Here is a 27,798-nt window from a genome sequence, read left to right on the forward strand (position 1 = left end):
GACGACTTTCCCTTGGTCGAGGAGGACTGTGTGAGGGATCGCTTAAGCGATCTGGATGTCCACAAATCCATGGGCCCCGACGGAATGCACCCACGAGTGCTGAGGGAGCTGGCGGATGTCATTGCTGAGCCACTCTCCATCATCTTTGAGAGGTCCTGGAGGACTGGAGAGGTGCCCGAGGACTGGAGAAAGGCCAATGTCACTCCAATCTTCAAAAAGGGCAAGAAGGAGGACCCAGGGAACTACAGGCCGGTCAGCCTCACCTCCATCCCGGGAAAGGTGATGGAGCAGCTTATCCTGGAGGCCATCATCAAGCAAGTGGAAGAAAAGAAGGTTATCAGGAGTAGTCAGCATGGATTCACCAAGGGGAAATCATGCCTGACCAATCTGATAGCTTTCTACGATGACATGACTGGCTGGGTAGACGAAGGGAGAGCTGTGGATGTTATCTACCTTGACTTCAGCAAGGCTTTCGACACAGTCTCCCATGATATCCTCCTGGGGAAGCTGAGGAAGTGTGGGCTGGATGAGTGGTCGGTGAAGTGGATAGAGAACTGGCTGAATGGCAGAACTCAGAGGGTTGTCATCAGCGGCGCTGAGTCTAGTTGGAGGCTGGTGACAAGTGGTGTCCCTCAGGGGTCAGTACTGGGCCCAGTCTTGTTTAACTTCTTCATCAACGACCTGGATGAAGAGTTAGAATGTACCCTCAGCAAGTTTGCTGACGACACCAAACTGGGAGGTGTGGTAGATACACCGGAAGGCTGTGCTGCCATTCAGCGTGACCTGGATAGGCTGGAGAGCTGGGCAGAGAGGAACCTGATGAGGTTCAACAAGGGCAAGTGCAGGGTCCTGCACCTGGGGAGGAACAACCTCATGCACCAGTACAGGCTTGGGGTGGACCTGCTGGAGAGCAGCTCTGCGGAGAGGGACCTGGGTGTCCTGGTGGACGACAGGTTAACTATGAGCCAGCAGTGTGCCCTGGCTGCCAAGAAGGCCAATGGGATCCTGGGGTGCATCAAGAAGAGTGTGGCCAGCAGGACAAGGGAGGTTCTCCTTCCCCTCTACACTACCCTGGTGAGGCCTCATCTGGAGTACTGTGTCCAGTTCTGGGCTCCCCAGTTCAAGAAGGATGAAGAGCTACTGGAGAGAGTCCAGCGGAGGGCTACAAGGATGGTGAGGGGACTGGAGCATCTCCACTATGAGGAGAGGTTGAGGGAACTGGGCTTGTTCAGCCTGAAGAAGAGAAGGCTGCGAGGGGACCTTATAAATGCCTACAAATATCTGAAGGGTGGGTGTCAGGAGGATGGGGCCAAGCTCTTTTCAGTGGTGCCCAGTGACAGGACAAGGGGTAATGGGCACAAACTGAGGCACAGGAAGTTCCGTCTGAACATGAGGAGGAACTTCTTCTCTCTGAGGGTGACGGAGCACTGGAACAGGCTGCCCAGGGAGGTTGTGGAGTCTCCTTCTCTGGAGATATTCAAGACCCGCCTGGACGCAGCCCTGTGCAGCCTGCTGTAGGTGACCCTGCTTCGGCGGGGGGGTTGGACTAGATGACCCACAGAGGTCCCTTCCAACCCCTACTATTCTGTGATTCTGTGATTCTGTGATTCATCCCTATTAGTCAGATGACCATCTTCAACAAGTATCTATCCAATGTTTTCTTTAGACCTCCTCTTGCTATGAACATACTTAAAAAAGCCCTTATTGTTATCTGAAATAACACTGACCAGTTTCAACTCTAATTAAGCTTTGGTCTTCTGTGTCTTCTCCCTGCATATATGAACCACGGCTCTGTAATCTTCCTGCGAAGTCTGACCTTGCTTCCAGAGATCATACAATTTCTTTCTCCTCTTGAGCTCCAGTTTTCTGTTCAGCCAAGCTGGTCTTCTGCCCTCCTTGCTTGACTTACTTATAACACATAGGAATTGACTGCTCCTGTGCTTCTAAAAGGTAGTTCATAAAGACTGACCAGCAATCTTAGACTCCCAAGCCCTCAAAAGCAGATTCCCAGGGCACTCTGCTAAATAGCTCTCTGAATAGCTTAAAGTTTGCTCTCCTGATGTCCAGGGTAGCAACTCTGCTGTCCTTTTTTCTCATTACACTGACAGTTTTAAACTCAATCATGTCGTGATCACTGTGGCCAAGACAGCCACTTACCATCACATCCCTCACAAGTCCTTCTCTATTCACAAACAGCAAGTCTAGGAGGGCATCTTTCCTAGTTGGCTCACTGAGTACCTGTGACAATACGTTGTCTCCTACAAACTTCAAGAATTTTCAAGACCTGCTCGTCACAGCACTATGATATTCCCAGTTGCTGTCTTGGAAGCTGAAATCTCCCATAAGGACAAGGGCTACCGATCCTGAAATTTCTCCTAATTGCCTACAGAATAATTCATCAGTGCTTACATCCTGGCTGGGTGATCAGTAGTAGACACCCACTGCAACATCTCCTTTGTTTTCCAGCCCCCTAGTTCTCACCCAGAGTCCTTCAACCACGTCATCACTACCTGTAGGGGCTGCACAAACTTCTCCCTTGTGACACTTTCACCTGGCTTGCCCTGCATGTCCCTCTGGAGCAGGCTGTAGCCCTCCATCCCAGCACTCCAGCCATAGGAATCATTCCACCAAGTCTCACTAATACCAAGGATGTCATAGCTCTGGGAGGTCACCAATGCTTCCAGTTCATCCTGTCTGTTTCTCATACTGTGTGCATTGGTGTACAAGCATTTCAGATATGCTCCTCAGCCCTCTGTGCTCCCAGGAGCAGTGTAAATGTTCCCATTAGCATTGTCACCCTCAGGCGATGCCGTGCTAACCCTTGGCTTACCTACTGCAATCCTGTTGGTATCCCCTCCTCTCACCAATTCTAGTTTAAAGCTCTCTCGATCAGCTCTACCAGTTTATGCACAAAGACACGTTTTCCCGATCAGGACAGGCGGATCCCATCAGGCACCAGCACACCTTGTCTTGCGAAGGCTCTTCTATGGTTTAAAAACTGAAAATTCTCAGGTAGGCACCAGTCCTGGAGCAAGGTATTGCTATCATGGGCTCACCCCTAGCTTCTAGGAGGATCTGTTCCATGATCTTCTCAGCCACAAGCTGACAGGTATCTTCCTTTAGACCAGGTTGCTCAAAGCCCCAGCCAGTCTGACCTTGAACACTTCCAGGGATGGAGCATCCACACCTTCTCTGGCCAACCTGCCCCAGTGTCTCAGCACCCTCGTGACCAGAGGCAGTTCCCTCACCCTGCCCTTCTGTGCTCTGTGCCCCGGCCCCTCACCATCTCGACGGCCCTGGGCTGGGCCCACACATCAATGTCCTTCCTGGCCTGGGGAGACCTGGAAGGGACAGAGGAGTCCAGATGCAGCTGCCAAAGTGCCAAACAAGAGAGGAGGAAAGCGTTTGTACTGTTACTTTTTTGGTTTATCTGTGTGGGGTTGTTTTCAAATGGGGAGGGGCATGGGGCATGAGAAAGAAGGGCTCACACCACCCGTGTCAATCAACACAATAATTGTTGATGCTGGGAGATGGAGCGGGTGAGCCCGCAGGACAGCCAGGCGTGGAGACCGGGCCTTCCAGCTAATGGCAGGTGCGGCAGCCGGGCCGCACACTCCTGGGATGCCGCTGCCATGGTGTCATGGAGGAGAGCCCTAGCACAGTGTAGTGGTGCCAGAGGAGCCATGCTGGAGGTGGATCCAATTCCATCGGTTCTTCTTGATCTGCAGGTGGACCCACCTCCACAGGCTCTCCTCATCCTTGCATCGTTCCTGCAGCTATGCATCTTCTTTCACCCCACGCAAAGATGGGCTTTGCTCTTGGAGCTCGTTTCCAGGCATCCTTGGAACCCAATGGCCTTGAAGCTCAGCGAACTGTGGGCCAGCTGCTGGGGTCCCTATATTTACAGGGCCCGGAACAAATGGCAGTGAGGTGGCTTGTGACAGCAGGAGGCCACTGCAATGGGGATGCCCATGGCCAAATGTGGCTGTTCTGGGAGCTGGGGGGCCTGCGGCCTGAAAGATGGCCTCGTGTGGCAGAAGGAGGAGGCTTGGGGGGCTGGGGGCCCCTTTCCAGGGGATCGCTCCCCTGTGCACTTCTGCTGTCCCTTGGGTGCAGGGACTGCCCTCCACCTCCCCTCGTGTGCCTGGGCTCCAACCCCCCCTCATTCCCTGCCTGAGCTCCCCTGGACGAGATGGCAGGAAGGGTGTTGCAGGAGGGTCGGGGGTCCTCGGTGACCCCCCCCAACCCGCTCCCTGCAGGTGGCACAGCCCCCGGTGCCCGACAGCAGCTGAGAGTAGGTGAAGCACCCAGACATCCCCCGGCGGGAAAGCGAGGCACAGCCAGCCTGCTCCAGGTCTCCAGCACTCCAAAAAAGAATTGCTGATTGCCAGGTGTTGTGTGGGCCCTTCTTCCATGCCACTTGGCCCTGCCCCTGGAGAGTGGGGAGGTGCCATCTCCTCTACACGGAGATGCCACGGAGCGGAAAGGAGAGGGCCTGGTGTCCTTGGGGCCGCTGTGCCGGCGCCACACAAGCAGTCTGTCGGAGGCCACCAAGGGAGCTCCTTGGGGCCGGAGGAGGCAGGGTTGCTTTCCAGTCTGAGGTTCACCCTCACTCTCTTCTCTACTTTTAGGGACAAACCTTCTCACTGCTCTTCTTTTCTAATCCCTGTGGATATTTTTAGTGTTCTTCTCTAACACAATGTAAGGTCCGATTCCTGCACTCATCTGGGAGTTTCACCAAGGCATTTCACCATGGCTATGGAAAAGAAAGAACAACTCATAACGCTCCAGTCTTGCTCGTGCTCTTCCTGGAACACAACACTGATTAGGCTACTGGCCCTGCACCATGCAATAAGATGGGAAATGGGCTGTGGGTGGGGGCAGCGTATGAATTTGGTGGATTGGAGTGAGAACAGTTTCATGGGTGTAGAGCAGCAATGACACAGTTGAGAAAGAGTCACATGTGTGACTATGGTCTGTTCTGCTGATCAGTTAACATTCAGGTAAGAGAAAGAAGGCAAACTTTCTCCTCCAGCTTCCTGACAATCACATAAATATATATATGGATTTGATTAATTGTCATAACTGGTAACACACAGACAAATATTTTTGAGAAAGTCAGAAGAGACATTTGGTTAACTCTGGGATGACAAAGGGCAAAACCAAGGACTGTTTGTTCAGAATCGGAAAGAATCACAAATCTCTGAATGGCATAATCTGCTCCAATATACCAGTCTCCAAAAAGCAAGCACAAAGCTCTGACATTGGCAACGTCAAGGTAAGCCATGACAAGACTGCATGGAAGAGGGCATTGGCTTCCAGCTCAGGTAGATGATGTGACTTATTGTTATCACAGGAATGAAACCGGTACAAGGAGATGAACACAGAGAAGTCTATTGGGAAGAGAAAACACACAAATCACAGTTTATGACCTCTACCTTCATCATCTAGACAACATCCTCTATTGTCCCTGTTACTCAAGTCCTTTCATGTTGCGCTTTCTCAGCGTGCCTCTTTCATCTGAATCACTGCCTTTTTGCTTTTTCAGTGTCGCATTTTCATTTTCTGACTCCACAGACAGGTCCTCTTGGGTTGAATCTTCTGCTTCACTGCAGCTCTCAGAGTGGAATCCAGCATTCTCTGCTATGACAGCAGGATCGTCATCCTCGCAACAACAGCAGCACTCCTCAGTGCTTTGGCTGTGATGAAGGTCCCTCTCCTCTTCACTGATGCCAGTTACCTCGTCCTTTTTCTGCATTAAACCATGACCGCCCCTTCCCATGGCGAGATCAGACAGCAGGGTTTCATTGCAGAGAAGCTCCTCATCTTCCATGCCCTCCATTCTTTCTGCCAGCTCTTCTGCAGAGGGCTGGCTCAGATCAGGGTAATCTACAAGGATTGTGTCCTGTTTGCGCTTGAGGCAATCAGAGTTATCATAGACAGGATAGGTCTCTTCTGGATAACCTTAGGAATAAAGTGATATGCAGCTTGAAGAGTTACCAGCATTTAAAAGTAGTACTGACTTCAATGATGGATGCACCAGTTTGTCAGAACAGTTGGTTTTAGCACTGCCAGTATAAGTGTCATCTATTTAATGCCATGTATGTGTCACAGTATTAAATCCATGGCAAGAATGTGCAAAACATGACTTCTTGGGAGATGATGAGAAAACTCCACTTACTGTTAAGGAGCCAGGATGTCAGCCTTGACTTTCAGGAGTGAATATCAGCTTTGCTGAAAGCTATGGCAGCTAACAGGTGAAAATTGCATGTCTTAGATCTTTAAATATATCAAGTTTTTTTTTGTTTCTGTCTACAGATTGATGGATTCAAGTTTTGAAGACTTTTGCTATAAACAGCATTATTTCTAAAGCTGAAAAACCAGGTATGTCAATGACTTTGTGCCTTTCATTTTAGAAAATGCATCACGACCTTGACTTAAGAAAACAGAGCTCAAGGCCACTGTTTATGCTTTATGTTTTGGATCATTTTTAAAGCGTATTGAAGAGCAAGGAATTAAGTCTGCATTTAAAATTATGACAGTGAGCAGCTCAACGAGGATATCTTGTAAACACATTTATGTAACAAGTAAACACCAAGGAATGGAAAGGACATTAAAAAAAAGCATTTTTAAAAGACAGACTTCCTGAGGCTGACTTTTAGAAGATGGGAGCAAACAAGGAACGACCAATCAAAAGTAAAAATTGCAAGATATCTGCAACATATTGATTTCCAAGTGTTTTATGATTTTGCATTAAATCTAGCCCAGCAGAGAAATATATAAACCTACAGCAGCAGATGGAGCATATCTGAACATTTGTATGCCACTTTTGGCAGCAGATAGTGTAGTGTTTACATTAAAGAAAATGCTGGATGCCTCAAAATCTATTTTCTTTCTATGATGGTTAGGAAAACAAACCACCTCTTGCAAAGTCTGGACACTGACCTCTGAAAAGGAAGGCTAAAGTTAACAAAAAATTTTGAAAGTATCTGGGACTATAAGTAATCCGTATTCAATTTTTCTTGTCAGAGTAATGGTGAGAAAGGCACTTGCTTACCTTCCCAGTCCTCCATGTAAGGAGCTTCTTCGGCTTCCTTCTCAGGAGAGATGCCATCTATAAATTTTCCTTCTTTCATAACTCTAGTAATTTCTCGGAGTTGCTGAAGTAACCTTTTTTCCTGGTCTGTTGTAACATTTTGAGTCCTGCTAGAAAATATTAGACACCAGAATTCAGTCCACTGTTAACAGAGTTTGAACCAAGGTGTTTGGTCTGTCCCAGCAGCACAGTCTGAAGAAACCTGGCTGCGGTATGCTCACTATTCAGCGTCTCCATGTGGTCTGCACTTCAGCTCAGTATAAAGGTTTATCCGTTTATCCAGAAAGCCCGCAAAGTTAACCAGGTAAAGGAAGGCAGGTACCGCCAACGTGAGAGCTTGATGAAGCTGACACATAAGCAAGAGTTATGGTACAAAAGACACTACAGAAATTTCTAAAAGAGTTTTAGGTGAGAATTAGAAGGCCATACCTTGTTTGAAGTGTTATAAGAAAATGTAATTCAGAACCTATGCTACATTTTAAACAACTTGTGCGGCTGATCAAAATGTCTCACACAGACATCAAAATGTCTCACACAGACATTAGTCTCAGGAGTCTATTGATCCCTAATTACAACCACTAAAGGTAATAAATCTGCAAGGCCTCATTAAGAAATGTCAGTTGGACAGGTGTTATTATGCAGAGTCAACAATGCTGCCTGGCAGGGAAGTGGGGGCAAGAAGCAGGAAGATTTTAAAATGAAAAGAAGGTGTTACATTTAACTTTAACGTGCCCTTTAGAATTGGAGGGAGTGGGAGATGACTGAGATTTTTTATCAGGTTAAAAGTAAACTATAATTTTGACTAGTTCTATACTGCTGATTCTAGTAATTACTACTGCTCAGGTAATACAATTACTTACTGTTGTAACAAAAATGCTTCCAACAGATAAGATCATGTAGTCACTACATGTTAGTTTCTCTGGAAAAAAAACAGTCTCCTAAAAATCTTATGGACAAAAAAGAAGTATCTGGAGGGTAGTGATCTGAGCTCTGCTAACGAACTCAGTAGGTCAGAGTAAGATAGACACTGGCTGTACCTAGGGGTGAAAATGGTTCTGACTGTTGTGCTTCTTTCACCTTGAGTTTCAGGCATTTGATCTCTGTGTAAGTGCCAGTGCAAGCTCTCAGGGGACTGAGGCACTACTCTGGCTCTCTTTCGAATCTCGCTGTGTTTAGGCAGGATCTATCGCACCCAGTTACTCAGAGAGGGTGGCCCTTGGCATGCACGGAATGCTGAACTGCAGGCAGTATGTGAGGTCAGACAGATGATCTCTGGTGATCTCCAGACCATCAGATAGACAGATAATCGCCAAGATTAGACAGCTGCTCAGCGAATCTCTGGGGTGAGATGGGAAGAGGAGAGCTGGAAATAGATTAATGATTTTGGATTTAGGTGATGAGTATCTATCTAAACCTCGATTCAGGTACCTGAATGCTCATAAACTTGAAAACTCGCAGCGTCCATCTTCAGTTTTTCTCTTACTAACTGTTGTGAATAGACCAGCACTCTAATAGGTACTTTGTGCTACTCTACATATACGGGAATGATGGTAACACAATAGTTACTCCACTAAAGGCAGCAGAGTCATACCAGTTTAAAGCCAAAGAGATTAGCATGATACTGCTGGTTTGTTTGATGGTGATCAAAGTGCTGACCCTGGGCTAGATTTTTTGCACAGCTGCACACACTGTTGTCTGTAACTGAACTTAGCTCAGGAGCAGGCCCGCTGGTTTCATTAATCTGTTCATAAACAGATTAAACTGTTTGACTGAGATCACAAGGCTAACCACTTCTCTGTGCTTCCCCTGAGGGGCACTTTGCCCCACAGTTTGAAAAGCTGATGCGGCCCCAATGCTACACAGAGGTTGTACTAAGTCACCTCAAGCTGCAGTTGCAGTTTGTTCCACAGAACAAGCGAAGGTGTGAGATGGCATCTTCTCAAAAGCCTGGGTTATGCAGATGTAGAATTTGAGATGTGAATTACGAGGCACACAAAAAGAAATGGTTTCATCAGCTAGCTGTCTTTGACAGAAGCTGTAATAGAACTGCCAAACTACTCCTCCTTTTACAGACAAAAATGTCTGTAATTTGAATATATATCACCTGGATAAAGACAGAGAGGCCTGTCTGTTTAGCACAACGGGGAGATATGCTAGCTCAGATAACAGGATCAATCAATGCAGCTGCATCACTGTGACAGTTCATATAGCAAAATTCCTAAGACACTGGATGCTGTCTTCTTGCAACAGAAGGTCTCTGACTATTTCAGATTATCCCTCCTCCAGATACCTTGCTTAAAAGACAAATTTCCCTGTAGAGAGGAAGAAACCAAAGCCCATGCACCATTTCTACTTCATTTAAGGCCTTTAGGAAGACTTGCTGCAGGGTGCTGGCAATGCACAAGACATCTGGCTGCCTGCGTACAGGAGATTTACCAGGGATTAATGCACTTACGAACACTAAGAGGACAACAGATGCGAAAGGTTTACAGTGTAAGAAAAGGCAATTATTTTTGCCCTGTGTGTTCGTAGCTCCAGCACAGCTATTACTTTTCATAGTGGCAATGCTTACGTTATGTAGAGTCCCAAAGTGCTCACTAATAGGTAAAGTAAAGGTTTCTTATACTGAAATCAGAACATTTCCTGAAGAGCTCTCATGACTGCAGTGAAAATCCATAATCTAACATGGTATCTCAGACATGTCAACTGGTATTTTTTTGCTTCATGTTCTTAAGATAAGCACTATTAAAATGCAGCTATAGCCCAAAATTGGCACCCCACAGAGTACAGCCTCTCTCTCTTCTATATCACATTTGCTTCATTTATGTTAAAACAATAAGTTTTCTCAGTTGATGGCCTGGTAAACAGGATTTTAAAAACAGGTAACGGAGCTGCATTATTTCTACCTCCACCTAATTACCAGAAATTGAGATTTTTTTTTACAAGAGAGTACTGTACAATGCTCCCACTGAGAAAAATATTTACACGTATTCTTTAAAGTGGTTTCAAGATACCATCTTTTACAGACAGTGGTGAAAAGAATATGGGTAAGACATCTGTGAGAATGGATATGGAAATCTTTTTGTACCCATTATATCGCTGTCCCAACATTGAAACACTCTGTTAAAAGCATGAAATAAAACAATATGCATGCTTTTAATGCAGAATGCCTTATATAGCCATCAATCAAGCCTTTATTTATGAGTCATCAAAATCCCATCAAGGCTCCTCATCTCTGCTGAGAGATACTGAGATTCCACATTTAGAAACTGGAGATACTGAGATCCTCTTAGTGACAGGATATGACGATAAATTACAAAACTGCATAATTTAAATTCATAACCTGTTGAAAAAAAAGAGGTGGGAAGAGTGCTAGATTTTCTCAGAGCTGTGAACCATTATATACTTAGGTACTACGTACTGCCCATTTAAGTGTGCGCATTTGGTAACAATCATCTTTGTCCGCCTCTCAGTTTAGGTTTGGTTATGTTGCTGAGGACCCAGCCAGGTAGTTCTTCCTTCCTCTTGCTTCTAGCCCTTGCTAATACATGCTAGGCCTTATTAAAAGTATCTGTACTTGTACTTTTTTAAAGTTTTGCATTTCTGCAAGGGAGTTTCTGTACTTTGGGCTGTAGCAATTCCAGCTGGTATGCTGGTTTGGAAGGAGGTCCCCTTGGTTGGTTTGGAGGTTGGTCTTCAAGCCTCATTAAAAAAAACAAACAAAAATTGAGTTCCTGCCTGCCTACCTTCTACAACACGGGGCTGGTAATACTAGCTATCCCATCTGAGAAAACCAGATACTAGTATTGAGAGGCCTTCCAGCCTCACTTCACTCAAATGCTTTTAAAAGAAATGAGCAGGACAAGCCACAGCAAGAAAACACCACATACACTTGCTACAGAAGTAAGCAGAATAAATTCACAAGGCACAGTAGATATTATTCCTTTGAAACAGGATTTCTTTCTATGGTACAGCATTATCTCAGAATAAACTGTCCTTCCAAACTCATCTGGGTTTCAACTGCAATGTTTTTTTGAGAAAACATACAAAATTAGAATGTCTTTGGATTCTAACAATCTGCACCAGAAGGAAAAAGCCAAGATGAATACTGGAGCAGTTCAGCCAGGAGGAGAACACTCCTAAGTATAGTGAGAGGACACTGAAGCACGAGCTCAGACCTCAGCACTATTACAGACACCGTGTGTTATGGTGATACACTGGGTTTTGTGACAATGCAAAATACGGCCTTTGGTTTGGTTACTAACACTTCACTTGGCAGGCTGGGAGTATCTCTGCCATACCCAGTATAGTGGACTATGGTCTCACTTGGGGTCTTTCAGCACTAGTTCACGTTTGATACAAGTTATTTCTTTCTCTGGCTTTTCTGTTGGAAGTATTTCTGTTTACTGCGTGTTAATAAATGGAGCTCAAGTAATTTTTGCTCTCTTCCTCTTTCCTTTTTATTTAAATCTATCAACATCCAGACTGAATAAGCCTAGCACTGTACTCTGTGCTCTAATTACACTTTCTAACCACACGCTTGATTTTAAGACATTCATCCAGTACGACTTCATGAGTATCACAGCGTAGACTAAGATAGCTTCAAAGTCTGGGTGTATTTGAAAAACAGCTATTTGCTCCACCTAGAGGTGTTTCTTCCCCTCTCTTTAAAGAGGCTACATACAAAATTCTTCATTAGATTCGGATTCTGTTTTCCCCTCAGGCTTTTTGATCCACCTATATAAATAGTTTGGCTGAACAAAGAAGGGAAGTTCTACTAAATAAAGGCTCTGAGCCAATAACACAGTGTGGAACAAACACTGGATCAGACCCTAAACCCATTTTCTCAGTAAAAAATATCCTATCCTGAGAGTCAGCACAGTACCTGGGCAGCTCATAAGTCTGCTTCTGGCAGCTTAAAGGTACGTGTAGAGCATTGTGATAGCTCTTCAAAACACAGATGTGTAACAGTCAAAATAGTATGCTTCTGTTTCACTAACAAAACCAGGGAAGCTTAGGGGTTCTCCTGGCCTAACACAGGCAAGTCTGGCACCTCGCCTTGCCGAGACGGGTGCAGCCACAATACAAGGCACGGTGCAAAGTGGGCTAAACTACACGCTTAAAGAGAATGCAGTTTGAAGTGTAAATGGACATAACGTGCAAGTTCAGCCCAGAACTCCTCCTACAGAATGGGTTAAAACAGGCATTGACTGATACAGAGAAAGTTAGCACGCATTACAACCTGAACAGCTATCATTTTTTCCTTGCAAACATCATCTTAACATTCATGGTATTTAAATTGTCAAACATTGCAGTTATGTATTGTCCTACTGATGTGCTGTTACACTCCTAATGAAAAACATATCTATTCTACATTATAGAGAAACACTAGAAACAAGTCTATCTCAGATTTATAGCAAACATTAATAAACAGAATAAAATTTTAAATCCTGCTTTTAAATTTTTTTTTCTTTTATATTTAGAAGCAACTGTATGGATTTACTGGTTACACAGTGGAACTAAGTTATGGAATCAGATTAGTATACAATTCTGCCCTTAAAGAAATATTTGGCAGACATTTGAGCAAGCATTTACATAGATCATAACAGTATTTCTATTTAGAAAAATAATCCACAGCACTGGAAAATAACAGAAAACAATTGGGTCTCTTAGGAATCATTCAGAACATTACTTTGATCACATAAGACAGGTTCGTTTATATACTTTAAATGAAGAAGTTTTATTTTCTGTTTATATATACACCTGTCATTATCTTCCAAATATAAAGGGGGAGGGTAGGGATAATTGCTTTCCTGTTTAAGGAAAATGTAGGTAGAAAAAATTATTTATTTTAAACATAGACACTGAAAAAAAATGCAGAACAAAGTGTGTGACGTGCAAAATCAAATTTCTACAGTTTGAAGTAGTAATAAAAATGCTATTTTAATATAGCCAGTGTAAGAAAGTTTAATTTCTAATTAGAGCAGAATCCCTCCTTAAAATGCTGTAAGTTGAAACATACCTGTCATAGTTAGGTCCTACTCTGTTGATTAATTTTTCCATAGCTTCTTCTGTCTCTCTCAGTTTTTCCTGGAGTTGAGCAAGCTCATAGTCAGCTGTATACAAACAAAATCCCAAGATCTGTCAGTAGGAGCTTTGAAATGTATCCCTGTCCCATTATTACACGTAGCATATGCTGTACCAAAGTGTGCCGGTTTTGGCTGGGATAGAGTTAATTTTCTTCCCAGTAGCTGCTGTGTTTTGGATTTAGTATGAGAATAATGTTAATAATACACTGATGTTTTTAGTTTCACATGTTCAGCTAATGTGCAGGTGTGCAGGAGCTGGGAGAGAGCACAACCAGGCAGCTAACCCAAGCTGGTCAATGGAAATACTCCATACCATAGACATCATGCTCAGTATATAAATGGCAGTTGGCCAGGGAACAGGAATTTTTCCATGAGTTCGGCAAATTCTTTGAGTTTGGTGAGCTCTGTGAAATCCACGAGTTCCATTAAATCCGCGAGTTCCGTAGTCAATGCTTGGGGACTCGCTGTGCAACTGGTTGTCAGGCGGTGAGAAACACTGTATTGTGTATCGATTGTTTTGCATATTTATCATTATTATTATTATGATAATGATATAATGATTATTATTATAAATTATTATTATGATAATGATTATAATAACCTGGATGAAGAGTTAGAATGTACCCTCAGCAAGTTTGCTGATGACACCAAACTGAGAGGTGTGGTAGACACACCAGAAGGCTGTGCTGCCATTCAGCGTGACCTGGATAGGCTGGAAAGCTGGGCAGAGAGGAACCTGATGAGGTTCAACAAAGGCAAATGCAGGGTCCTGCACCTGGGGAGGAACAACCTCATGCATCAGTACAGGCTTGGGATGGACCTGCTGGAGAGCAGCTCTGCGGAGAGGGACCTGGGTGTCCTGGTGGACGACAGGTTAACCATGAGCCAGCAGTGTGCCCTGGCTGCCAAGAAAGCCAATGGAATCCTGGGGTGCATCAAGAAGAGTGTGGCCAGCAGGACGAGGGAGGTTCTCCTTTCCCTCTACACTGCCCTGGTGAGGCCCCATCTGGAGTACTGTGTCCAGTTCTGGGCTCCCCAGTTCAAGAAAGATGAGGAGCTACTGGAGAGAGTCCAGCGGAGGGCTACAAGGATGGTGAGGGTACTGGAACATCTCTCCTACAAGGAGAGGTTGAGGGAGCTGGGCTTGTTCAGCCTGAAGAAGAGAAGGCTGAGAGGGGACCTTATAAATGCTTATAAATATCTCAAGAGTGGGTGTCAGGAGGATGGGGCCAAGCTCTTTTCAGTGGTGCCCAGCGACAGCACAACGGGCAATGGGCACAAACCGAAGCACAGGAAGTTCCGTCTGAACATGAGGAAGAACTTCTTCCCTCTGAGGGTGACGGAGCACTGGAACAGGCTGCCCAGGGAGGTTGTGGAGTCTCCTTCTCTGGAGATATTCAAGACCCGCCTGGACAAGGTCCTGTGCAGCCTGCTGTAGGTGACCCTGCTTCAGCAGGAGGGTTGGACTAGATGACCCACAGAGGTCCCTTCCAACCCCTACTATTCTGTGATTCTGTGATTCTGTGATCATTATTCCTTCCTTTGTTGTCTTATTAAACTGCCTTTATCTCAACCCACAAGTTTTACTTTTTGTCCATTCTCCTCCCTGCTCGGTGGGGAAGCGAGGAGTGAGCAAGCGGCTGTCTCATCCTAACTGGCTGCCAGGTTAAACCCTGACACAAACCACACTGGCTGTGAGGAAACGAAAACATGCAGCTTAAAAGCGTTCTACCTACTCTTGCCAGTATAAGAAGGTGAAGACTATTGCCATTGATAATAGGACACACAGAAAGAACCTTCTTTCAAAGTATCCCGAGCAACCTTCCAATAAGCAGAGTGAGTGGGCCACTGTAAATGCCCTAGAGATTAAAGTCAGGGAAAAGAAAATGACTTTTTTTTTTTTTTTTTTTTTTTTTTTCCCCCTGAGGAAACTACAGTGTTTTACTGTCTACTGCAGAATTAATAGTTCTCATGAAATTTCCCTGTTAAACCCTTGGGAACAGAGATGAAAGGTAACTTGAGCATTTTCTAACAAGTCTAAGGTTTGAGAAACCACATCTTTATCAAAGAGAATATAGGTTCGTGGACTTGATAGCAACCAACCCTGCTCAGGGGCACCAGGGCAGGCAGTGAGTGCTAATGGTCTGCTAGGCTTACTGAGATGCACGACAGCTAGCTACATGGTGTTTGCCCAGTGAACAAAGCATGGTGTTTCCATGGTTGCACATTTTTCAAAAAATGTACAACAGTAGACACACATGTGTACAGGCAGGAACACACATACTGGCTTTATTTTGGCTGAAAACATTAACAGTAAAGATGCAACAGCGTGGATGTCAACAAAAATGCCCGAGCCCCTTGCTGGAGCTACAAATCAAAATCCTATAGCTGAGACCTCATTGTTCCCCACTGCAGAACAAAACGAAACCAGCCTGGATTAAATATTCGGCTGCTGCAGGCACACCTGTTTAAGCAGCTCAAAGGCACAGTGGAACTCCAACATAGGAGGAACGGAGAGAATCATCCACAAACATCTTGCTTTTGGGAAGATCTCTATTCTGCAAAGAATGGCATTACTTAATGTATCACTGATGTCATCATTTTGCATGTCTGAGACTTGAAGAACAGGGGAAGGGGAACTGGCAAAGATCAGTGAAGTTACTCGCTCCAAGCCACTATGTAAGTGGTGACTCTGTCTTCAGGTTCCTAGTCCAGTGACTCATCCCCTGCTCTGCTACAGCTTGCCATGAATGCTTTAGGAACATAAATGAAGAGCTCTAGAAAGAGGCAGAATAATTTTCATCACTAGTTCTTTCGGTTATAATGACTGCAAATATTTAGCTTCCTGCAAAGTTAAGTTTCTTTTACCAAGCATGAGAGAAAAAATACAATTATCGTTGCTAATAAATTGCACAAAATTGCCAGGCACAATGCAGTACAAGTGCACTGAAAATACAATCTACAGCACTAAGTACATTAGGTACTCCTAATATACACATTAATGTCAAGATAATTACAGCTATGTTAAGAGAATTACCTTCCTGCCAGCACCTTCTCTAGAGCCCTAAGTACTTTTCTTTCCTATTACAATTTAGCCAGCCAAACACAACACATTTAAATACTGTTATGGTTACTAGTCATCCAATCTTCAATAGTAAGCTTATTAATTTATCCAATAAATGTCTGCAGATAGTTGAATCTATCCCACTGATGTTTAGGTAAAATCACAATAACATTTCAGAATACTGTTTGCTTTCTTTATTGCGCTCATCAAAACTTTGAGTGTTGCAAAAAGGAAAAGGAAAAAGTAGGGAAGTGCCTGGTGATGGTTAAGAATTCACAAATCCAAAAAAATGAAGGTAGCTTTTAATAATATCTTTATATACTATTACTAGAATATTACGGATTACAGAATAATTATAGATGGACATCCTATAATCCATTTTTAATCATTAGCTACATAGCTTTTCCCCAAATCCGTACAGTTAATTCCGTGAACCTCACAAAGAGCCACTGCTTCCAGAGGGGCTTGGGATCAGGCTACTATCGCACAGTGTCATTATGCGAATGAGATTAGAAAGTGACGGTGCGGTAATTCAATTTAACTCTTGCTCATTCCAGCACAGAAGCTTCTGGCTTGTTCTTTAGGGGAGGGAACAGCAGCCGTACAGTGCACCCAGAACTCGAAGAACCCGGTTGGACCGTGCCTCTACAGAGTCAAGAACTACACAGATACAACTCAGAAGCCATACTCACTGATTTTCCTCTTCATGTTTCCAGGTGCAGCAGTAGGGCATTTCCGCTCTCCAACAGTAGTTTTTCCCTTGGAAGCCAGCTGATAAGTGAAAAAAGACAACCATTCTATGAGTTACAGGAATAGTAAGATATAAGCCCCAAAGGCAACAGAAAAAAGGACAGAAAACTAAAATATGCCCGAAAGTAACCAAAGAAAAGCGTGCACAGCAGCAAAAACAGACAACCATGAAAGATGCGTGAGAGATCTTGCCAGCTGAAAACTCCTACAATGCACTCAGAACAACTGATGTTTTCAAGCATAGTGAAATCATAACTCATCAAAACCAACTTTTTCATTTTAGAATAGTTATCTGTTCCAGCCTGATCCTGTAATTCCTCTGCATATAGATGGGAAAAAAACAGTGCATTGGGCAATTATTGATGAAATAAAGGACAGATTCTGAAGGAATTATATGTGACCCACTAGTCCTTCTTGCAACTTTTTCTGCCATTATTCTTTACCAACTTCATACCTGCAGCAAAGATACTGACTGGCTCTATACAGAAGCTGCAGGCTACCGTCTATTTCTTTGTCTTCTCCGTGTTTGATCAGCTCACCCAATTCACCTCGTTCGTACCTCTGTCTGTCCAGAGCAGGCTGAACTGTTGAGACACTGCTCAGTCTGCATTCAGCCCCCACTCAAAGGAAAAAAAAAAACCACAAGTGCACTTCTCCCTCCTCCCACACATCTGACTGTCATTACTCACATGCAAGTCACCAGTGTGTAACAAAAACTATGAGAAGTTCAAATCAAGTGTGAAACATCTGAGGGGAATTTGGGCTGTGCTTCTTTAAACTAGCTGTCGACCAGTTCCTCAGCTAGGGTAGTTCCAGTGTGGCCAATACAATCTTACAAACTCCCATTCTCCAACAATGTAGCATTTTTGTTCCAGAAGGTATGCCATAATTGTACTCCCTCTTTCCCATTTTAAATGCTTAACACAATATGTGACATATACAGCATATATAATATGTAGTCATACATAATAGAAAGGAATACTGTGTATATATTCAAAATTAATCTAATGTTCTAGACATACACATTTTCCAGGTGAAAAAAAAAATCCTTAAAAAAATTGTAAGAGGTCAGAGGCCAATACAGGATTTCAGCAACCCATCCCTGCATTCTTAGCTACAATCTTTACAACAGCAAAAACCACAGGATGCACCAATCTTTCAACCACCAGTCAAAGGTCCAGCATAAGCCTTTTATCTTTTTGAGCAAGGCTGAAATGGAATCAGGTACAGAAATGGGACTATTACTTCTGTTGTGAGGTTTTTTTAGCTGTTATTCCCCCAACTTTTCAATTTATGTTGGTCTTACCTTAAATAAAATGTACAGGATATATAAGAAGATGCCAAATCCATATATAGGAATAATTTGCCCCACCAGACCTCTCCCAGTTCCACCAGTGCTTCCACCACCACCTCCACCTGCCTTGGCTTTGGCAACTGCTTCAGCAAGGTGAGACCTTGGAAAATGAGGAGCAGCTCGGCTGTCGGGAGTGGCCTGGTAATGCATCCTTGGTGGAAAGCGACCAAGCTTCCCTGCAAAAGACCAAACAACGATTATTTTTCTTCTACTACTTTTCACCCTTTTACATGCAGCCTAAAACTGCAGCAGGTGTGGCAGACATTTTCTCTCATTTTAAATGCACCACCACTGATGAATACAGTAACTTGTTGGACTATAAGTAGGAAGTCTGTAAACTCAGTCCTCAGTCACTTACTATATGCAGAGCTAGGAGTTAGGTATGCACAATTACTCTCTTGATTTTAAGAAGAGAAAAAGTTGGCAACTTAGAAAACCCGGAGTTTAACAGCTATATACTTGTCCAAAGACCCTATGAATCAGCATCTCTAGCAGGATGAAAACCCAAACTCTTTCTTCTGGTTCTCTGCTCAAAAAAACCCTAAAAACGTATCGGTTTTCTGCTAAGCCGGATCTTTCAATATTAAGCAAAGGCATGTTAATGTATAAACCACTACACATCTAGCGTCCTGGTACACTACTCCACTGTTTGCCCAGATTAGATTTTCAGCTATTGCCATAAGAAGTAGTATTTTACCTCATTTTACCAAATGAGTAATGAAAGATAAAGTGGTGGCACCTCAAACTGTTCTCCTTAAAAAGTTATTGGGCAAAGCAATGTAAGAGAGGAGACTGAATACAGCTTGGGACATTGGGTCTTCGGTATTTTAGAGGGAAAAAAAATAGTTTCTAGCCTTGAGAGGGGCAGAGATAATTTAAAGCAAGAAAGGGGAGTGAGCATAAATGCAAGCATGGATGTGAGACTAAGACTGCAGTGGGCATGAAATGCTGCTGTGGATGATTTCATTCAACTGAAAGGCACTGGAACCTCAGTAAATCTAAGCTCATGCATTAATTTTCTTGCTGCCATCAATTCAACAATTTTGCCATGAAATTCACTATTTTTACTCCTCCACGTACATGACATCCTGCTTTCTACGTCCATATCCAGTCTGAACTCGCCCCTGCACTCCCCTCCACTCTTTGGGACTGAACTGAATCGCTCAGCTACCTCGCCCGCGAGTCTGGTGGCGGGAGGCACTGGGTAGGAGCACCAGAGACTGGGACTGCCAGGCTGGGCTGCAGCTCACCCCCTGACGCCAGCTGCAAAACCCCCCTCTCTGGCACATGCAGCAGGACAGCCAGGCAGCGTGGACACTGGTCACTGGCACTTGAGCAGGCTGCATGAACTTGCATAAAGAAAATGAAAAACAGGTTTGAAATAGCACTGAAAAGAATAACTTTACTTCTGCAAGTACCCAGCTGCAAATATTTTTATGAGAAGCAAGACGAGAAAATTAGATCAAATTAGCATTTGGTTTTGCTAGGAAACACCATCAAAGGCAGCTAAATTCCCGAGCACAGAAAATTGCAGTAAATATGTATTAGGAAGCGATATCAATAATTTGTGAAATTCTACTATTAAAACCACATTTTTCTTCTAGGTGATGGCATACGTTCTTGGAGTGCTTTACGCTTTAGTGAAACTACCCAGGTTTACCACCACTGACCAAAACCGCTCTCAATTAGCTCAGGCTTAACTCTGAGGAAGCTGTTACCATGCACTTCAATTTTAGTGAATTATTCAAAGTCTGTGATGGAAAGCATAGCATCTTATTTACAAGAAAGTCCCACTGCTCCAGCAGGAATGCCTTGTAGCAGTAGGTTGCTAGGAAACAAGGGTGACATCGTGTAGCAGAGCAATATCACTGAGGTGGGGATGAAACAGCAGGATAGATAAACATTTGTAAAACATCTTTTACTCATGCAAGTATTATTTATTTTAAAAAAAAGAGATGAAGAAAGCAGAAAATAATTTACAAACAAGAAACTGTATTTAAAGGGAGTAGTTTTCTAAATTACACACAAGACCTCATTTGTGCTTTAAAAGATTCAATTCAATTAAAGATAATCAGGCCATGGGGACACACACTACTCATTTTATTATCAAAATAATTTTAAAGGGGAATTTCATGGCTCCTAGTTCTAAATATTCCCTGTTGATTTTTAAACTTCTATAATGATTTCCTTATTAAAAAAAATTTCTATAGCTTTTTATGGCAAAGAACCCCTGCAAATTATAGAGGAAATTGATGGCACAGGCAACTTAAAAGCAACATATGCAACAATGTCATCGAATACACAGTATATTAACGGAAATGCATAGCCATTTGGATGCCACTGCCAATCCAACAAGACAGCTTGTGCTATTAAAAAACCCAACACCGTAGCACACACACCAGTAGGTGATGTGACTGGATTCCGCATTTCCAGGGATGAAACAAACCACTTTCAAATGGAGACAACGACACACTCTCCATCAATAAAATCAAGGGACACTTCCACGTGACCGCAGAAGGGCACGTGTCAGGTCCTTGTTTGTTGCACCATCCAGTTGGGAGTGCTGCGGGTGAGTCCTTGAATGGGACAACTTCCATGCTGTGGGAAGGGAAGACCACTAACCTCCATTTAGCTTTGAAGGGTGCCACAGAGCTGCTCTGCTTTTGAAACATTTCTCAGCTTCCCTGCGACAGCCTGAGAGCTTCACACAGACCTGATTGCTGCGTGTGGAAACTCCACCGAGTACACCCTACCTGGCTTTGCAGTCCTTTTAACTAAGGTTTACCCAACACGATTAGTAATTTGTCAGTTTAATGCTTCAAATCAACTTTGCAAACCAGCTACAGGGCAAGCAGAGTATGTTTTGTCTAATCCGGTCCCTTCAATAGCTTTAAGTCCAGAAATCAAATTATGCCCTGCCTAACGTTTGTGTTGTTTAAGAGACCGTAGGTTTCTGAATGTAGATGAAGTCCTTAATAGCAGTATCATGTTAGAATTACTGTGGGTTTTTTAAGCTTCTAACAATATTGACACTCAGCTGAAAAAAGCAAATCTTAAAAAGCATATTTATAAGACAGCTAATACAACAGTGAACCAGCTGATAATATTCAGACCATCCAAGTATGTTTTTCCAATGAAGTTGCTACGTGTTCTACCTAATAGGGTTTAGGAATTGCTACTGAGCCCAATTTGACTATTTAACAGTATTTAGACTTCAGTTATTCCACAACTCGGCAACTCTTAGTCTAGATAATATGTCTTTCCGCAACATCTGACCAGCTGTAAAATGCTGGGCTACATACATACATGTAGTTCAGCGTACAGGAAGTACACATGGGCTGGTGCTACAAGAAGTTTGCACTCCATTCATCAGGAGATTTACGATACATGACTTCATTTATAAAACATGCATGTTCTTCAGACCCCAGGAAGCGTAGGAGGAGGGTTAGAGCTGGGAACTGGCAGTCTGGGAAGCACATGCAACTTGTCCAAGCTGACAGCAAAGCAAAGGATGCTGTTCTTCTAGCTCGTCAATTCTCAACCAAGCTGGTCCTTAGAAGAACAGCATCCACAGTGCTGCTCATGCTTTGCGGTAGACACTTCGTCCTTTTTCTTCATTTCCATCCCAAAACCATGGTTACACTACTTTGGTTTGAAACGCTAAGATTAAGTGTGGTTTTTCCAAGACATTTACTATTCCTTACTGTGCATGCAAAACGAACCAAACAAAAAAACACAGACCAAGAACAAACCAGGTAGATGTTTTGCAAAAGCTTTAACTGAAAAAAACAGGTGTCAGTGGGACACAGAACTATCCTCCAGCCTCAGCAATGCAAATTCCAGTCCTCAGACCTATCTTCAGACTGTACTCTGACTCCCACATTTAGGGATGCTTAGGTGCTATTTACATTTTCCTGGTAAAATGCTCATCCTGGTGACTGAAAAAGAAAACCACTGCTTTTTCAGTCACAGGGATCAGAAATGAAATACGCTTCTCTGAGAACCAGAACTCAGAGTTTTGTACATGTTTTTCCCCTGCTCTGTTGGACTTGATATTTAAAGATGTGTGCTCTAAGCATCATATGCAAGACCCTCTCTAGTAGATGCCAATAAAGACACATTCATACTGAAGCCTTCACCTCAGGACACTTGAATCAATCTTTAGCCGCTCCCAGCAGTGTATTTTCATAAAACATTTATTTTCTCTGTCTGTCCAACGAGATGAATTGGCCGAGTTCTACAGCTGCAAATGGGAACACACAAAAAGACATAGGGACTCCACGATAAAATAACTTCATCTTCACTAGACTGAAAGTGTCCTCCTAAGTTTCTTTGCATAGCCTCCATGTTTAGTGTAATAGTTTAGAATAACCTATAAAGAAACTGTTTTCTTGACATTTAATCTAAATTTTCTTCCAAGTCACTGTATCATTTCTGCTGCTATTCTTTAACTCTCTAATTTCTCCAGCACCTCTGCCCACAGAAAGCCCAAGTAATTAATCCTTTTTATAACACTACAAGTGCACATTCAGTTCATTGTTGAAGCCACTCTGTATTTCAGTATTATACACTATCACAAGACCCATGTTTCAGATTATTTACATGTGCAGTCATTTGTATTTTTCCCTTCTAAATCTTTTTATAACTACTTCTGATTCTGGCAGACAGCGTAGCATTAAGATGAACTGGACAAACAGTATGCATTCATTTCATTCTTGCTCTTTTACTGACATTTACAGAGCAGCTCTAGCTGTGTTCCCAACAAAACAACTTTAGAAACCTACCCCAAAAATTAGAAGGAATGACAATTTTTAAATCCTTATTTTAAACCATCATACAAGTGTTTTTAATGGACACAGTCAAATGCTTGAACGTTTTTTGTTAAATATTGCAGGTGGAGGTTAAAAAGGAAAACAGAAAAACTACAAAAAATGGTAACATCTTGATGTTATTAAGTAAGGACACTTGAAGGCAACTGAAGCTTGCATTGCACATATCCAAGCTGGGCAGAGGCATTACCTGAACAGTCACGTATTTTCCTTGTAAAGCTGGTGCCACTTGATTGTTCGTAAGAATGCAGACAGACCATACACCTATTGCCGTGGAGCTGTAAGGTTTTTCTCGAACTACCAACTTAGAGAGTAGCTTTACAAGATGCATGGCGTGTATTTACGAACACTAGACTTAAAAGTACTTTTTAAACTGCTAGTAGCTCTTTTTTCCCTCTAACAGATTTTTAAAAAAATTCTAATGCCTTTCCATGAAGTAAACTAGAAATGTTACACATTTGCAGCAAGTTCTTTAAGTAAGGTTTTTCATATACATGAAACTATTACTGTGAAAAAGAACAGCTTTCCTGTCTGAAATATAATAGTAACTTCTGTAGTACTATGCTCACCATTTTCCTAGAAGAGACCTCAGAAAATGACTTTATTAGAGAAAATGCCATTCCCATGCTTAAAGCCTGTTTCAACAAAAAACCGCCTGGTAACATTGAGTTCTGACAAATCATAGTAAACTTTAAGAATGTTTTATGCAGAGGCATTTCGCCCCCAAGACTACAATAAGCACTTTATTAACTTCAGGAATGACATGATTACTTCAACTCCCCGAAACTTCTGTCAGGCAACTGCAGTTATCAGTTCACTGAAGAGGACAACTAATGACAGGGATATGAATTGAACTGTTCAATCAAGATTTATTTTTCCAATAAAAAAATAACTTCAGGTGAAATAAAGTTTGGTCTACAGAGCAGGTGTAATGAAATCCTTGCCATCAAATTGAAAATATGGACTATAAATTCTCATCTGAAACGGATCAGCTGATGTGAGTTATTACATTCTTGGCCAAAGACAGTTGCTGGGGTGCAACAGAAGGAGTGTGCCGAGCGCTGGCCCTGCACCACGCACACGCTAACCCGAGCTGCACTGTCATCTTCTGCAGGATGATGGGCAGAGTATTTATGCTACCTATTGATGATGGAAAGAGTATTTGTGTTATCTATTTTAAGCCTTTAACTGTGGCTGTGATCAGTCAGCTTACGACAGCACTGCTTAAAGTAGGCTGTATTAGAACTGGTGTGCACATCGTCCATCAGACAGATGTCACCAAAAAGAATTTGGGGGCAAGTATTTTGTTGTTTCTTTTTTTAAAAGCTAAATTTTCCGTTACATCAATTCAGTCCATCCTGCAGCCAAAGACAGAAGCACCAGAACATTAACTGACAACTGCCTAAGACTGCACTGCTGTGGGAAAATGGTTTGTCAAACTCCATCGTCTTGCATCATTCCAGGATCAGAGTTGGGAGCTGCACAGGGGCAGAAGTTAGCAGAGAGACAGGTACCACCTCCCAGAGCGCCTGCTCCCATCCCTGCTTCAGGCAGGCGACTCCACAGTCCCCACCGCGCCCCTGTGCTGTCTGCTGGGCCTCTGCGGGCCTACACTGTGCCCTCACAGTACTACTCTCGAGGCGCTATCAAAAACGTCAGCTACTGTTCAAGTTTTCAGTGTTAGAGATTATGGAACAAAACTATAAACCTGTACACCTACAGTGCTGATGAACCTATATTCAAGTTCTTGAAGAATGCACACAGCAACAATTCAAGGGTAGCCACAGTCTGTCACATATTTTGGTTCAACTTAATGTCATTTCAGCAGTAACTTCAGCCTGAATGGCCTTAAAAACCCCTGGTCACACGAGATCAATGTCACTGAAGCATATGGTCACGTAAGAACCAGGCTGTTGGAAGGATGCAGAAGATAAAGGTCACTGAACACAAATCCCTGTGGGACAGCATCCAGCACAACCCAGAAGTTCTCTGTACTTCCATCAGCCTCCCGTCTGGCTTGCGGGCAGCCCTGGGCAAAATTCTTCTGCCAAGAACTGGGGCTATGATACTGGCTACTTCTGTGAAGTGCCTTAGGGAGAAAAACCCGCAGTGAAAGGCAAAGGGCATAAAAAGGATGGGAGACACTTGTATGAACCCATTCCTCCAGAACTTAAGAGGACACATGCACAGTGGGAGGGCAGGGAAGAAGGACGTAGCTCGAGGGACTGCAAGGACAGGATCTGAGTCTAAATGAGCCATCATGGGGCATGTTTGTTATGAGAACCTGGTGCATGAAAGCCGAGTTTAAAATGCTGGAGTAGGAAACTAAACAATGAAGATGATTCAAACGAACTTTTATTTCATACGCAACAACAAAACCATTCTGTACAGAAAATAACAAAATAATGAAGCTTTCAAAGAAAGAGTGATGTATCAAAAAAAAAAAAGGTGCTGTGTTTCTTTTCAGCAGCCTTAGTACCCCCCTTACATAAATAAAATGAAATTTGGAAGATCTTAAACTATCTTTCTCCGAAGGGAAAAGAAAAAGGTAAATCTCAGCGAGAACAGTACGTTCAGTTGTGACCACTCCACACCCACGCAGCAGAGGGCACGAGAGTGAGGGGGGCAGCACTGCCGGGGAGGCCTGCCCGCACCACGCTCCCGCACCAGGCGGCGGAGCGCCGTCCAGACGGGAGGGCCGCGCACCCACGGCCCGCCCGGCAGCAAAGGCCCGGCCCGGGGCTGGGGGGCCCGGCTCACCGCTGAGCCACTCCCCGCATTTTACGCTCGGCCCCCGAGCAGCGGCCGACACGCGGACCTCGGCGTACCGAGACAGGGGTAGGAGGGGGGGGGGAGTGCCGGCCAGGAGCGACCCGCCCTCGCCTCAGCGGACCCGGCGCCGGCGGGGCCCGCGGCGGCCTCTTACCCTTGGGCGGCGCGGGCGCTGCGAGCGGCGCGGCCCCGGGCTCCTGCCTCCCGCCGCGCCGAGACAAGAAGGTCCGCGGCAGGAGGAGGGAGACGCAGAGCACCAGGCAGGAGACCACGGCCACCCTGCAACACGTCGAGTACGCCATGGCGGGCGGCCCGGCGGCGCGGCCCTCACCCCACCGGCAGCCTCTGCACAGGCGCGGGCAGCGTGCGCATGCGCCCTGCGCCGGCGCGGTCGGGCGGGGGCCTGAGGGAGGTGCAGGGCGGCTGAGGAGGGGGAGGAGGATGGAGGGGCTCGGCAGCCGAGGAGGGCCGCGCCGGTGCGGGGTGGGCCTCTGCGCAGGGGGAGCGTGGAGGGGTGAGGACCCGAGGCCGCGGTGTGCATTGGGTCGCTGTGGAAAAGGCCCTGAGCCTCAGAAACGCAGCTCGGGGCGGGAGCAGACATGTGGGGCCCCTCTTCCTGATCCCACCATAAGTGTGTCACAGACTCTCTGTCCGCCCTCCCACTGCAAACCTGTTGGGGGAGGAAGATAAAAACTAGTCTACACAGGGGCATTTTTTCTCCCTTGTGAAGGGTTTCGGTGGTAGCACAGCCGGTCTGTGCTGGGGGCGGTGATGGCGGGATGGAGCAGGTGGGCCCAAAGCTGCGCGGTGCCCCGCCATGCGGAGAGCCGACGGCGGCAGTGGCAGTGCGGTTACCGGTGCTCTCCCGGGCCGGGGAAGGGGCCGGGGCCTTACCTGCGGCAGGGCCGCCGCTGTGGGGGCAGTCGGGCTTGCAGCGGCAGGGAAGAAGTGTCCTGGCTAAAACTGCTGTTTGAGGCTATGGCTCACCTGGGTTCTCCGTGTGGAAGCAGTTTACCCCTTTGAGCACACGGGGTGGAGGTAGAAGAGTCCAGAGTATATTTAAAATTAATTCAATTTACTGCAATTATCTAAGAAATTTAAAAATTATAAACGTGCACATATTTTTCAAGAAGGAGTTTGGAATTTGCATGTTGTCAATGGATTTGTTTACGTTGCTGCCGTGCAAAGTTGTCCTGAAACCACCTTCCCACTATACTGACAATAAAAGATTGAAGTAAAGAGGGAAGTTCATTGTTTGTACTCGATCATTTTCACCGACTTAAGCAAAAAGCTGCCAGTCATGTCAAATTAAATTATATGGTTTTGTATTTCCGTTCTATTTATATTACACTGTATTACTGTAGTTGAATTAGACTATTTTCCATGGGGTCTGGGCTGTGACAACTGAATTTAACTCCCTTTATGCTAGAGCTACCCTTACCTAGACTTCAGCTGAGAGCAGAATTGCTTTGACTTTCACTGCAGACCACTACAGCAGCAGGATACCACAGGCTCTTAAATTACTACAAAAGAGATACCTGCAGTCTGAACAGCTGGCGCTGGGTGGACAATTCTAGAAATGGTTCTTATCAAGCACCTCCTCCCTAGGGATATGGCAGCCCTTGGCCAGGTCCCACTACCCGTTACTGAACTGACCTGGCTGGACTGTCTCCTTCCACAGCTCCTTCACCCACCACTCATTCACCAGTTCTCAGGCACCTCACGGCAGGACTTGGGGGAATTTCTGTTCTTCTCCTGGAAATCAGAATTGTGGGAACTATCGGTTCAATGCCTATGCCTCTTCTCTAAGTGTGCCAGCAGCTCTTGTCGCCTGCGGTGGCAAA

At 44.5% G+C, this 27,798-nt stretch overlaps 1 protein-coding gene across 2 annotated transcripts; it reads right to left on the reverse strand.

Annotated features, from left to right (window-relative positions):
* Positions 1-1,147: 1,147 nt before the first annotated feature.
* On the reverse strand, positions 1,148-26,292 carry RIC3 (RIC3 acetylcholine receptor chaperone). Of its 2 annotated transcripts, none has more exons than XM_075426577.1 (6): positions 26,109-26,292; positions 18,306-18,529; positions 16,942-17,020; positions 13,119-13,212; positions 7,058-7,203; positions 1,148-5,964 (listed from the first exon to the last, which is right to left on the reverse strand). In XM_075426577.1, exons 1-6 carry the CDS (start codon positions 26,254-26,256, stop codon positions 5,474-5,476), a joined length of 1,182 nt encoding a protein of 393 aa, XP_075282692.1. In that variant the 5' UTR covers positions 26,257-26,292; the 3' UTR covers positions 1,148-5,473. The 2 variants fall into 2 exon arrangements, with proteins under 2 accessions (XP_075282692.1, XP_075282691.1); XM_075426576.1 differs by having other exon boundaries at positions 1,149-5,964; positions 7,058-7,206.
* Between the last annotated feature and the right edge of the window lie 1,506 nt (positions 26,293-27,798).

The sequence above is a fragment of the Opisthocomus hoazin genome, chromosome 7, assembly GCF_030867145.1.
Source record: "Opisthocomus hoazin isolate bOpiHoa1 chromosome 7, bOpiHoa1.hap1, whole genome shotgun sequence".
Classification (NCBI taxonomy): Eukaryota; Metazoa; Chordata; class Aves; order Opisthocomiformes; family Opisthocomidae; genus Opisthocomus; species Opisthocomus hoazin.

Excerpts from the sequence above, each read along its gene's own strand:
- RIC3 (XM_075426576.1), bottom strand. The coding sequence starts at position 26,256 with ATGGCGTACTCGACGTGTTGCAGGGTGGCCGTGGTCTCCTGCCTGGTG. Across the intron at positions 18,530-26,108 it reads AGCGCCCGCGCCGCCCAAGG|GGAAGCTTGGTCGCTTTCCA; the intron begins GTAAGAGGCCGC and ends GGTCTTTTGCAG. Across the intron at positions 7,207-13,118 it reads GTAGGACCTAACTATGACAG|CAGGACTCAAAATGTTACAA; the intron begins GTATGTTTCAAC and ends AATATTTTCTAG.